This window comes from Barbatula barbatula (assembly GCF_947034865.1).
Source record: "Barbatula barbatula genome assembly, chromosome: 20".
Taxonomy (NCBI): Eukaryota; Metazoa; Chordata; class Actinopteri; order Cypriniformes; family Nemacheilidae; genus Barbatula; species Barbatula barbatula.
The window spans coordinates 1,185,098-1,199,041 of record NC_136783.1 but is presented as its reverse complement, the minus strand read 5'-3'; the positions used below and the strand labels follow the sequence as shown (position 1 = coordinate 1,199,041).

General features: G+C 38.6%; 1 protein-coding gene across 1 annotated transcript in view; it reads left to right on the top strand.

Annotated features, from left to right (window-relative positions):
• Nucleotides 1-13,944, top strand: part of slc11a2 (solute carrier family 11 member 2) — a 41,764-nt gene that overhangs the window by 18,220 nt on the left and 9,600 nt on the right. Inside the window, exons 3-9 of the mRNA XM_079483531.1 lie at nucleotides 712-848; nucleotides 1,391-1,510; nucleotides 2,440-2,559; nucleotides 8,077-8,183; nucleotides 13,188-13,258; nucleotides 13,346-13,413; nucleotides 13,503-13,658. Of these exons, the coding sequence (XP_079339657.1) occupies nucleotides 712-848; nucleotides 1,391-1,510; nucleotides 2,440-2,559; nucleotides 8,077-8,183; nucleotides 13,188-13,258; nucleotides 13,346-13,413; nucleotides 13,503-13,658 (779 nt within the window). The remainder of the gene's footprint in view (nucleotides 1-711; nucleotides 849-1,390; nucleotides 1,511-2,439; nucleotides 2,560-8,076; nucleotides 8,184-13,187; nucleotides 13,259-13,345; nucleotides 13,414-13,502; nucleotides 13,659-13,944) is intronic.

Genomic DNA, 13,944 nt, shown 5'->3' with positions numbered 1-13,944 from the left:
AAGCTAAACAAGACAGACACCGACCATGAATGACAAAGAAAACAATATTTCAATGCGGTGCTGATCAGCAGGATTGGTAAATATCTTCCTCAGATGACGGTCACCTAAAAAACAAGGAAATGAGTACTACAATGGCTCCGTCTTTGTCAAGCCTGTTTACTTTATTTATTATCAACATTATAAACAATAAAGCCAGATATTCATTACAGACGTGATTTCGCTTCATGGGAGGGGCTTCTGCCAGGCAGCTCCAGTCTTGTTGTGAAATAGGCTGACATGGATTTTGTTGAGAGAGTAGCTCTGGCTGAAGAACGACGTAGACTTGCTACGTGCTGTGTCTGGGTCCATCAGATCCTTCGGAGGCGCAGTCCTTTCATTGTTGTTTTGGATTTCTGCCTCCGCTCAATATGTCATAATCACGGCCCTACTAGAACAAGCGACAGACATTAGACGAAAGCCAAAGATGGGGAAGGGGTGTGTTTGTTTAGGTGATTTGAATATCAACAACATACATATTTTCTGTTAGTTAGTGAGTTAATGTGGATGTTTTTATATTCTCTGTTTCCAGTTCAAGGTCCTGTGACTGAAGTGTGAGCATTTCAGCTAAATCCCCATCACATGCATTTGTCATTTATAACTGCCCTGTGTTTGACGCTCTTGCAAAATGTCAGCATTGCTTTTTGTAAAAGACAATGTGCTCTTGACTTTCAGAGAACCCCTCTCATCAGAACGAGGTCATCCCGGCGGACCCTGAACTCAACAGCCATGTGTCTCCTGTACAGCGGGAGGAACCCATGTCCACATATTTGGAGGAGAAGGTTCCCATCCCCGATGATGACGTCTCAAAGGTACCCGCCACAGAATATGGGAGTTAAACGATGCATGGGTCGTGTCAGAGCGAAAGTATGCGTGCACACGTTTGATCAGCAGAATCAGGAAATTAGAGTTGTTAGAGTTAGATTGAAAGTGAATGACAGAAGAGTATGCGAGTGGGGTCTCCATCATCACTGGTGGCTATGCTATAAGTCATACCAAGTAAACAGAAGACAAATATGATGTTTATAATTCTTTGTGTAGTCTGGGTAAGTGAGTACATGGCGTAAGGTTTTTTCAAAGGGTAACATGAATGTCACATTCATTTGATAAGTCAAGGAAGGGATAGTGTGCACTTGTTTTTTTAATCTCAGTCGAAGTTTTCCAGAGAGCCATTTAAATAAAGAGGTTTATTGAACACACACAAATGATCTGCTCTGTACTGTAAACCAGACACAGTGATGTTCTAACAGAGATCAGCAGGAACTTTGTAACATAAACATAAATCTCATGCCCATCATCGTAAATATATGATGTTTATTACATTTTGTTCTGATCATTGTTATTTTTCCTGTAGATATTTAGCTTTCGTAAACTTTGGGCATTCACTGGACCAGGTTTTCTAATGAGCATTGCCTATCTGGACCCTGGAAACATAGAGTCAGATCTGCAGTCTGGAGCCAAAGCTGGTTACAAGGTGAGAACAAATCATGCTAATTTGACGTTTTGTACACAAATGTTTCGTTTAACGAAATATATGAAATGTTTTTTTCTATATATTTTTAAGGTATGTGTTTAAATGAAACTTCTGTGACCTAGTGACATTATTTCTCCCAAATTTTTGCAATAGCATTTGTTTGCAGGTACAAGTAAAACAGGTACAACTGGTCAAAATAAAGATGGTGTTTTGGCAGATCTTGAAGACTGCAAAGATAACAAATTCATATTCACGCTTAAACAACACAGTATTCATGTTTAACATGTATTTTAGGATCAGTTCATCAGTATATTAGTTATCAGCATATCAGGACTGTCAAATATATAATAGGGTGATACATTTGTCATGACTCATAGATATTTGAATGGCTCTTTAAAAACTGGTGAGCATTAGTGTTGTGTCGGAACTTAACAACTATGTCATTTTATTTATTTACAAGTTTTTATAATCCCTGAAAACCTCTTACTTGCCCAGTTCCTGCCCTTCTTTTTGAACAAAAAAATCCATCACCACCTGGCCAACAATGCGCATTAGATATCAGTTAGTCTAGATGTGTGTACACATCACAATGTATGCTGTTTAGAATTCTAAAATCTAAAAACTGTTAGCATAAACTTACGATAATGAATGTATTAGAAACAGAGAGAGCTAAGAACGCCTGCTGCCCTGCTGCCACACATCAACTCAGGAAATGCAGCCCTTAATAAAACATGCTCATCCTTAACCGTGTCTGTACTAATTCAATGAGAAATGGTCAAATTTGTATCATGCAACACGCATACATGAGTAATGAATAAAGAATGTTAGGTGATGTTAGTTTTTTTAAAACCATTAAAAAGGTAATGTTATCCTCTTGACTTGGCCTGATGGAAGTTTGAACCTGCACATGTTTGTTTGTTTTCTGTTAGCTTCTCTGGGTGCTCTTGGGAGCGACTATCATTGGTCTTTTACTGCAGCGACTGGCTGCTCGTCTTGGCGTTGTGACCGGGATGCACCTGGCTGAAGTTTGCAACCAATATTATCCTACAGTAAGTTAATGTCTGTTGTCTGTTTGATTTGTTGCAAAACTTTAAAAATATTTTTTACAAACAGGAATGCAGCACGTTTATTACCAATGAACTACCAGTAAAGCGACTTTATTTACCAAATGTAAAGGAGGAATGCAATAAAGCTTCTTACCATTTAAACAGTCAAAAAGTCCCTTTCACCTTTTTTCCTGCGCACTCCGTCCTCCTGACACGCTCACATGTGAATAGAATGACAAGCTCCGAAAGCCTGTGCCGTGCGTGTTATATGTGGTGATTTTGTTTATATTACTTCATAAATTTTTTGTATAATGCAGCGCAAAGTTCAGTCTCAGGAACGGACTATGTGCATTTAAAGAGAAGGTGTTAATTCATATTTAAATGCCCAAACATTCAGTAAGTTTTGAAACGGTATACTCATTCATTTGCGAGTCATCTGCGGGTCCGCGTGGAACGTGCTGCTTCTTTACCGGTTTCAAAGCACAGAAGACGCAGAGAGAGACGAGATCCTGCACTGGGTCATAGCCGGACCATGACCTCATATGTGCCGGGGGTTTCGGTACCCAACCCTAAATAATCAAATAATCGCCACTGCCCATATAATCAAAATGATATTATCCCCATTGCTTAACACCTCTGCCAAGATTCCACTGTGATATTGTTAGTCGAATCAGGCTCCTCCTATCAGAGCATCACATCTTCGACAATTCGGGGTCACTCCTATAAAACTTTAGATATACAGTGAGGTGAATAATAATTTGATCCCCTGCTGAATTTTGCCTGCTTACAAAGAAATGAAGGGTCTATAATTTTTATTGTAGGTTTATTTTAACTGATAGACACACAATATTTAAAAAAAATTAGGAGAAAAATGTTATATAAAGGTTATAAATTGAATCCTTGTTGAGGTCAGATTGGAGTTTTGGCCTCCTTCACAGGGTCTATTGAGGACATTTAATGTGCTTCTCCTTAAGCCACTCTTTGGTTGTCTTGGCAGTATGTTTTGGGTCTTTGTCATGTTAAGGCACATCCACAACGATGTTTTACGGTACATTGACCCGTCCCTCAGCCCCAAGACTGGCTGAGAGTAGCGTACTGTTCTGCACTCTTTGATGCAAAAAATGCATCAGTTGTTATCGGAAGTGTCCCTGGTTCCGGTTGATCTAGTGCAGCCTAAACCTTTGATTATGATAGTGTAGTGAATGCATCTTTAGTCTAGATTTAATCTGACAGTGTGTCTGCCTCCCGGATAGTGCAGGGAAGACTGTTCCAAAGTTTAGGTGCTATATAGGAAAAGGATCTGCCGCCTGCACTTGATTTTGAAATTCTAGGTATTACCAACTGACCGGACGCCTGAGAGCGTAGTGCACGTGATGGACTATAATACGTAAGAAGTTCTCTCAAGTAGTGAGGAGCTAAACCATGCAAGGCTTTATAGGTAATAAGCAAGATTTAAAAGTTTATGCAATGCTTTATAGGTAACCAGTGCAAGGTTGACAGAACCGGGCTAATATGCTCATAGTTTTTTGTACGTGTAAGAACTCGAGCTGCCGCATTTTGGACCAGTTGGAGTTTTTGTAATAGGCCTGCAGGGCAACCACCTAAAAGTGCATTACAGTAATCTAGTCTTGATGTCATAAAGGCATGAATAAGCTTCTCTGAATCTGATGGTGACAGCATATGACGAAGTTTAGACATATTTTTAAGATGGAAAAACGCAATTTTACAGGTGTTGGCGACATGGTTCTCAAAGATTCTTTGCTGAAGATGAGGGTTTTATGGAACATCCATCAATTATTAAGCAGAGCTCAAGCTACTCAACACACTACACAAACATGTAAGTAATAACGTTGGCTAAATAAATTTCTTGTTGTCTCCTTCGCGAGTGACAATGGGGTGCCTCCGTTTCAGATGCTCCAACTAGAGGTCTTCACGGGTCCACTTAGATCCGAAAACCCGAGGTCCGGCCCGAGACCGAGCGGGTTCGGGTCTAAAAGATTCACGGGAGCTTTGGACACGGGTCGGTTATATTATTAGTGTCTTCAGGTCTCGGGTAATATAAAGTAAAATTGTTTTGCTTAATTGACCCGAGGAAGACCCGAACTATCCTGTACAATAACAGCGTGTCGCTTGTGTGTGTGCGTGTAGTTACCAACTCTCCTCCAACCCTCAGTCGATCGGTTGAAAGCCACGCAAATCTTCTGAAAGTCGCGGTGATCTGAAATCACCTTAGAATTGAAATCCCGAAGTTTCCAACGCTGCAGGGGTTTGCACTCGATGTAGTTATCATCGTATTCAGGAAAAACATACTTCCACCAGGCGACCAGAAGTAGATATTAAAAGACGCGCACATTTCAGTACTATGCGGTTTGGAACACATTGTTGAGACCGAATGTTCGCGCGAGTGGTTGCCATGTCGTCACTTATTTAGATTTGATTCAGCTAAAACTGGCACAATCCATTTAGCCTCAGTTTGTGCAATTTGCCAGAGCAAAACAAGAGGATCAACGTGTTCATTGCCATATCAATTTCATTAATACACGTCGGTTTACATTCAGATCTAGTCGGGTTTAACAAATATATACGATGGGTCGGACTCGGGTCTAACGTTATCGGGTCTGTCTCGGGTTCGGGTAAAAAGTGATTCGGGTCATTTCGGGTCGGGTAAAGATCTTTGGACCCGAGAAGACCTCTAGCTCCAACATTGCTGTTGTGCTGGTGTGGTACGCAAACTCCATTTGGCAAAGAGCCCAAATAATGACACCTTTACGTTTAAGACTAAATTTAAAGTATTCCCATACCTTCTAAGATTTAGGGCGAGAAGTTTTTTAGACTTTTTACTTTCATTGGGGCTTAGTTCGATATTATGTGAGGAGGTTGCTGTTCCATGTCTGTTCAATGTTTTGGTCTCCCACGTGTGTGTGTGGCGAAGCTTCGACGTCATCGACGCATCGCTACAGGCCTAGTGGAGACGCAAGAAAATGGATGCAGAGCAGGCCGACACTGAACTAGAGCCCAGAAAAAATGCTACCTCTGTTTTTTATAGGATATCAGACACTGAGCACAGAGAGGTACTATGCAGCAATAGCAAAACTAAAGTTGTAAATAAAGTACTAAATAGAATGTTTTAGAAAGAGGATTCAACCAGTTGGTTGAGTAACAACAATGATTATAGAGGTTTAAGTTTTACAGAGTGAACCACACATTTATATCCAGTTTCTTTTTCAAAAGAGTTCATAAAAGTATATGTTACAATCTGCTTAAATATCCATTTGTTGGGATCATTTTCCTAAAAATGTGTACATCTGTATTTATGTTCTATTTGTTTCATTTACCTGTGCTGTTGAGAATATATATATAAGTTAATTTTATTCATTAATGTAAAGACGTTACTGCTATTTAATTTTATAACATTTAATTTTCAAAACGTTGTGCAATTCTAGTTGTTGTTGCTAGTTTGAACTGTATATCTCAGTTGAGAAATTTTCAGTTATCTGTGTGTGCATTTTCCTTGATAGCAACCAAGTGGAGTCATTATACCCAGTTTATCGTAATCGCACATCACAATTTTAACATGAATAATCGCAATGTGACATTTTCCTCAAATCGTGTGGCCATAATTTCTGTACTGTGATGTGCTCTAAATCCAGACTGGAAATCTTCATTAATCTCATTCCTTTGGAGGAAGGAGCATATTTGAATTGAGACTACTTTTTCCAGAACTTTAGATAAGAAAGGTAGATTCGAAATAGGTCTATAGTTAACTAGTTCTCCAGGGTCCAGATGGGTTTTTTGACAAGGGGCCTTATAACAGCCACCTTATATGCTTTAGGCACATGTCCTAATGTCAGAGATGAGTTAATAATGCTAAGTAGAGGATCTATAATTTCTGGAAGCATCTCTTTCAGTAGATTTGTAGCTATAGGGTCTAACATGCATGAAGTTGATTTAGATGATCTAATGATTTTAGAGAGCTCATCGTGATCTATAGTAGAAAATAAACATAATTTCTCCTTAGAGGCGCTGTAGTTAGTCGTTTGTTCAGCGGGATTCACTTCTGGTTGCATAGTTATAATATTTTCTCTAATATCTTGGATTTTATTTGTGAAATAGTTCATAAAATCATCACTGCTATGCTGGTATACAGAATCAGAAGTCGCTGACGGTTAATTTAGCCTCTGTATCAAATAAACACCTAGGGTTATGCTGGTTTTCTTCTATTAGTGATGAAAGGTAGGCAGATCTAGACGTTTTTAGGGCTTTCCTGTATTTTTAATACTATCCTTCCAGGCAGTACGAAATACCTCTAATTTAGTTTTCTTAAAGTTGCGCTCCATTTTTCGTGCCGCTTTCTTTAGAGCCTGAGTGAGTTCATTTTTCCACGGTGTCGGTCTGTCATTTTTAATCTTCTTTAAGCGCAGAGGAGCAAATATGTCTAGCGTTTCCGAGAAGGTGGCATTAATATTTTCAATGGTAAAGTCAAGATCTTCAACGTTATTACTCGTGCTAGAGATTTGAGACAATTCAGGCAAATTATCAAGAAACACACCTTTTGTAGTCGAGTTATTGTTCTAACATATTTGTAACAATTATGATTTGATCATAGTCAGCATTTCTCTCTCTCCAAAAACAGGAGTCAGTGTTCTTCCCGTTTGACCACAGTACTTCCTTCAAAGACTTTTCTGAATCATTTTGATGTTCATTGTCAAACTTCAGACAAGCCAGGCGGGCATTCTTGGGCAGGATTTCAATCTATTGTGGCAAAGCGAGTTACCAATGTCATGATTCTGCCTTCTCTTGTCTTGATTTTCTAGTCTGGTGGCAGAATCGTGACAGAGCCACGTGTTTTGTGTGGAGAGAAACATATTATTGTCGATCAGGACATAATGTGGGTTCTCTCCAGTCTGGTCATTGGCCCTCTCGTTCCTAGTATAGCTTTCCACCTGGACACCCTTTTAGACCCGTAATTTCTTTGCTAGCAGGCAAACTTACAAAATCAGCTGGGGATCAAATCTGTAAATGGTCATTTTCAAATACGACTATCATTTAAAAAAAGCACATTCAAGACATGCTCTCTACAATAGCATATTTAAAACACACTGGAACTAAAACTGATAAAATACTTTTAACTTATGTCAATAGACTGATAATCGCAAAGGTCTGTTTAATAATTTATTAATGAAATGTAAACAAAAGTGTTGTATGCTGTATTTTATTCATTTTAAAGGCACAATGTATGAACAGCATATAAAAATCGTAGTGTTATTTAATACCTGTCTCTAAATGTGGACCAAAGACATAGAAAGAGACCATTTCCGGCCAGGGAACTGCATTTTCTCTGAGCTGCGTGGTAAAGTCTGCACAGTCCATCACTGGGGCTTGACTGCACTCACTGTGTTTTCAACACTTACTGTACACAGTGTGTTTACACTCCTAACTTCTGGAAGATGAGCCAGGGGGCCTTTCTGGTATTCAAAAAATAGATATCAACCTTTTATCTCCCTGTTTTTGCTGTTGTAGACGCCGCGTATTATTTTGTGGCTGATGGTTGAGCTGGCCATCATTGGCTCTGATATGCAGGAGGTCATCGGCTGTGCCATTGCCCTTAATCTGCTGTCTGTCGGCAGGTAAGTGACAAATGCATTCGTTTAATATTCAATTCAAAATGTTAATCTGCCAAAAAACAGTCATATTATATATGATTATATTATAGATGCATTATTGTGTTTTACATATGGGCATTTCTAAGGTCCGTCTCATATCTGTTTGTTCGTGGACTTGCTGCTTCCTCTGAAGACCGAGTCATTTTGGAGTTTGCGTCTTTTGAATTTGGATGGCTTATTCTCAGTAGGATCTTGATTAGCTGGTTCAGAGCTAAACTGTGAAGTAAAGTGGCCCTCCAAGACTCTGAGTGTTTGGGGACCCCATCAGTGTTTCCCATTCATTAATTAGACTGTTATTGCCAGAGCAGATCGAGGTTATCAGGACTGATCGAAGGGTTAGCAGAGATTCCCGCACACCCTTTCTCTATGTGCTTGGTGTGAGTCTGTGTGCAAGCTCAGAAAATCAGGTGGGCCGAGGCTAAAATGCATCGTTCATCAAAATACACAACTTCACCTGTTTGAATTCTCCACCATTTAAATCGGAGCATAAGCCTTTATATCGTTATAAGCGGTGTTAAAGGGAACCCAATGTATAGAGGGATGTATGGCTTAATATGTTGTAATAGCCTTACTGTGTGTTCACACCGAAAGAACGCTATTTGGTGTGTTTTATATACATTTTTATTTTGTTGGTCAGCAACAATACAAACATACATTTTAATCATTTCGAATTGATTATATAGACAATGTTTTTAGCCATTATAAAATGCATTTTAACCAGATTTAGATTTTTTTTCAATTGAGTAAAATTGAGAAATGAACTGGGGTGGTGCGGTGGTTGGGAAGTAAAGGCTTAGTGTTATTTATACAAATAATATTTATATTAATTGCGTCTAGCAACCACATGACGAGTGGAAAAGAAATATAGACCTTATTTAAATACTTTTTGAAGTATTATACCGTTATCTGAAATAAATGAGGAAAAAACATCTGTCAATGTTTAATGCGTAAATCCATCAGTGAAATGGCACACTACAGCATATAAAACATTAAAATAAACATAAAGAAATAATGAAAACTTAAATTATATATGAAAGTTCAATATTAAATAATTATCTATTCCTACTACACAATCTGTGTCTCCAGGTGGTTTACAAAGCGTCTTATTTTCCTTCACAATCGGCGGTAAAACACATCAAAGTTGAAGTGTGACTGCTGACGAGTCGACCCGAAATTACAGCACTAATGTTTTTATATGCCAATGTTAAATTATCCGCTAACATTAAAGTGATATGCAACATAAATTAAGCCAAAAGAAACTAGCGTTGTTCCGATCAGAGAAGTGACGAAGAAGATTGAATGATATGCTAAAAACAAGTATGTGATTTGCATGGTTGAAGAAATGTAATACAGTTTATGTCAAGTCAAGTCAAGTCAGCTTTATTTATATAGCGCTTTTTACAATTTTCATTGTTACAAAGCAGCTGTACAAGAAAAAATTACTATAAGTAAAACATAAAAGGTTAAATTCAAAACACAGGTCAAATATCAGACACACAATAAATTCCTATATGCAGTGTTAATTAAATAAGACTACCAAATTCTAGCAGCCCCCCCGGCCAGGCAAAACAGTGCAAAACAGTATGCAAACGGTGGCGAGGAACCGAAAACTCCATTGGAGGAGAAAAAAAACCTCGGAGGGAAACCAGGCCTAACCAGGGGATTCCAGTTCCCCTCTGGCAAAAACTGCAGCCTCTGCACAAGCTCAACAGTGCTTGCACAACAAGGCGAAAATAAAAAATAAATTAGATTTAAAATTATCATTAATAATCTAATAGCGACTGAAGTTTTGTAGGGACGTCACTTCCTTCGTCCAGCATTTGTCAGGTCTAGGAATGGATTGCGCCCTGCCCGCTCCGCTCTTGTAACCTTGGAACAATGAGACAAGACTGGCTGAGAGTAGAGTACTGTTCTGCACTCTTTGATGCAACAAATGCATCAGTTGTTATTGGAAGTGTCCCTGGTTCCGGTTGATCTAACTAGTGCAGCCTAGATGTTTGAAATACATATATTATGATAATCTAGTGTATGCAAGATTAAAAAGATGCGTCTTTAGTCTAGATTTAAACTGACAGAGTGTGTCCGCCTCCCGGACATTGCAGGGAAGACGGTTCCAAAGTTTAGGCGCTAGATAGGAAAAGGATCTGCCGCCTGCACTTGATTTTGAAATTCTAGGTATTACCAACTGACCTGACGCCTGAGAGCGTAGTGCACGTGATGGACTATAATACGTAAGAAGTTCTCTCAAGTAGTGAGGAGCTAAACCATGCAAGGCTTTATAGGTAATAAGCAAGATTTTAAAATTTATGCGATGCTTTATAGGTAACCAGTGCAAGGTTGACAGAACCGGGCTAATATGCTCATACTTTTTTGTACGTGTAAGAACTCGAGCTGCCGCATTTTGGACCAGTTGGAGTTTTTGTAATAGGCCTGCAGGGCAACCACCTAATAGTGCATTACAGTAATCTAGTCTTGATGTCATAAAGGCATGTATAAGCTTCTCCGCATCTGATGATGACAGCATATGACGTAATTTAGATATATTTTTAAGATGGAAAAACGCAATCTTACAGGTGTTGGCGACCTGGTTCTCAAATGACAGAGTACTATCGAATATAAAGCCAAGATTCTTAGTTGAAGATGAGGGTTTTATGGAACATCCATCAATAGTTAAACAGTATTCTTGGTTGTTACGTAGGGCGGTTTTCGGTCCGATAAGTAACACTTCAGTTTTGTCCGAGTTCAGTAATAAAAAATTGCTACTCATCCACTTTTTTATATCGACAATGCATTCCACTATTCGATGGAATTGCTGTGTTTCGTGAGGCTTCGAGGAAATATAAAGTTGCGTATCATCAGCATAGCAGTGAAAGCTTATTCCGTGTCGCTTTATTATATCTCCTAGGGGTAACATGTATAATGCGAAGAGCATAGGCCCTAGTACTGAGCCCTGTGGTACACCGTACTGGACTTGCGATTTGCGTGATACCTCATTGTTTATTTTTACATATTGGAAACGGTCGCATAAATAAGATCTAAGCCATTTCAAAGCTATTTCCTTAATACCGACATCATTTTCAAGTCTATGTAGGAGCATGCTGTGGTCAATGGTGTCGAATGCAGCACTAAGATCTAGCAGCACCAATAAGGAGATACAACCTCGGTCGGACGCCATAAACAGATCATTTGTAACTCTAATCAGAGCAGTCTCTGTACTGTGATGTGCTCTAAATCCAGACTGGAAATCTTCATTAATCTCATTCCTTTGGAGGAAGGAACATATTTGAGTTGAGACTACTTTTTCCAGAACTTTAGATAAGAAAGGTAGATTCGAAATAGGTCTATAGTTAACTAATTCTCCAGGGTCCAGATGGGGTTTTTTGACAAGGGGCCTTATAACAGCCACCTTATATGCTTTAGGCACATGTCCTAATGTCAGAGATGAGTTAATAATGCTAAGTAGAGGATCTATAATTTCTGGGAGCATCTCTTTCAGAAGATTTGTAGGTATAGGGTCTAGCATGCATGTAGTCGATTTAGATGATCTAATGATTTTCGATAGTTCATCGTGATCTATAGTTGAAAATAAACATAATTTCTCCTTAGGGGTGCTGTAGTAAGTCGGTTGTTCAGCGGGTTTCGCATCTGGTTGCATAGTTATAATTTTCTCTCGAATATCTTGGATTTTATTAGTGAAATAGTTCCTAAAATCATCACTGCTATGCTGGTATACAGCATCAGAAGTCGCTGACGATTTATTTTTGGTTAATTTAGCCACTGTATCAAATAAAAACCTAGGGTTATTTTGGTTTTCTTCTATTAATGATGAAATGTAGGCGGATCGAGACGTTTTTAGGGCTTTCCTGTATTTTTTTGTACTATCCTTCCAGGCAGTACGAAATACCTCTAATTTAGTCTTCTTAAAGTTGCGCTCCATTTTTCGTGTAATTTGTCTTTCTGAAAGATTACATATTTCTCCTTCATTACTGTCTCAAGCAAAGACAGTGCAGCTTCAAAGATACACGTGAACCAATGGTGTTTAAATGTGAGCTCTGTCAGAGCGTTTCATTGGTTGGATGTACTGAATGAATACGCCCTTCATTGAACAACAAGTTAGTTGAGTCAAAATGAGAACTGGTAAATGTCGTTCATGGTCTAATATTTTCTGTGTTTTCAACAATGCGTATCCAGTAGTTGCTGAATTTCGTTGTACATGTAATGACCCGGTTTCATTTAATTCTAAGGTCAAGTAAATTATGTCAAAACAGTTTCATCTTTGTATGGAACATTTCATTTGACCAATTAAATGAGTTAATCCAGACAGATTTTAGTAGACTAAATACTGTATAATGTAGATTTCATCGACTAAAACTCAAATAATGGGGATGAAAAACTAAAGTGCATTTAGTCAAAAGACTTTGACTAGAACTAAATCAAAATTTGCTGTCAAAATGGACACTGATCTTAATTCTAATTTCAGTCTTCATCCTTAACATTTAAAAATTCTTTATTAAGAGTTACTTCAGAGTCACTTAAGAGTTTAATAAAAAAGTTACTGAAATTGTTAATATTTTGAAAATAAGTTTTAATTTAAATTGCCACCGTTTGCATACTGTTTTGCACTGGTTTGCCTGGCTGCTAGAATTTTATAGTTTATATTTAATGAACACTGCATATAGGAATTAATAGTGTGTCTGATATTTGACCTGTGTTTTGACCTGCATAACCTTTAATGTTTTACTTATAGTCAATGTTTTCTTGTACAGCTGCTTTGTAACAATGAAAATTGTAAAAAGTGCTATATAAATAAAGCTGACTTGACTTTACTAGATGTCAAGTCAAATATGCTAATTCTGGTGTGACGTCATCAGTGCCACAGTCTCTCAAAATCCTGTGGGAAACAGTGGCTATAGTCAACCAAACATCCCTCTGTACTCCGGGTGCCCTTTAATGTGTTGTTGTCTACAGGATTCCACTGTGGGCCGGAGTGTTGATAACCATCGTTGACACATTTGTGTTCCTGTTTTTGGACAAATACGGTATGAAATGCGGAGTGAAAGGAGCATTGCAGAATAACGGCACAGCTTTTGGATATAGAAATCTGAATGTTGTTTTTGTTTTGTCAGGCCTGAGGAAACTTGAGGCTTTCTTTGGGTTCCTCATAACTGTTATGGCTCTCAGCTTTGGCTATGAGGTATAAGAAACCTACTGTTGACCATTTCACATTACTTATACACAGGCAACATGTCCGTCTCATAACAGATTTCTAATGGCTGTTTATAGTATGTGCGGGTGGGTCCAGACCAGGGCGAGGTTCTGAAGGGCATGTTTGTGCCGTACTGCAGCGGCTGTGGGCCTGTGCAGCTTCAACAAGCTGTTGGCATAGTTGGAGCGGTCATCATGCCTCATAACATCTATCTGCACTCTGCTCTTGTAAAGGTAAGTGAACTGCAAATTTGAGTTTTTGTTTCATGATATGCTAAACTGTAATGCTGCTGTGATATTATCTTTAATGAGAGGAAGCAACATGCAGATGACTGTGAATAAATGGACAAATGTCTCATTTAAATATCTTTGTGTCACCCTTTGGAGAAAAGTGTCTGCTAAATGAATCCATTAAAATGAGCAACCATTATGCCGGAAAGAGGCTGTGAGTCTTACCAGGTTATTTTTAATGGCCAGTGTAAAGTGGATCGATATGCAGAGGATGGTGTCAGTGCAGCCG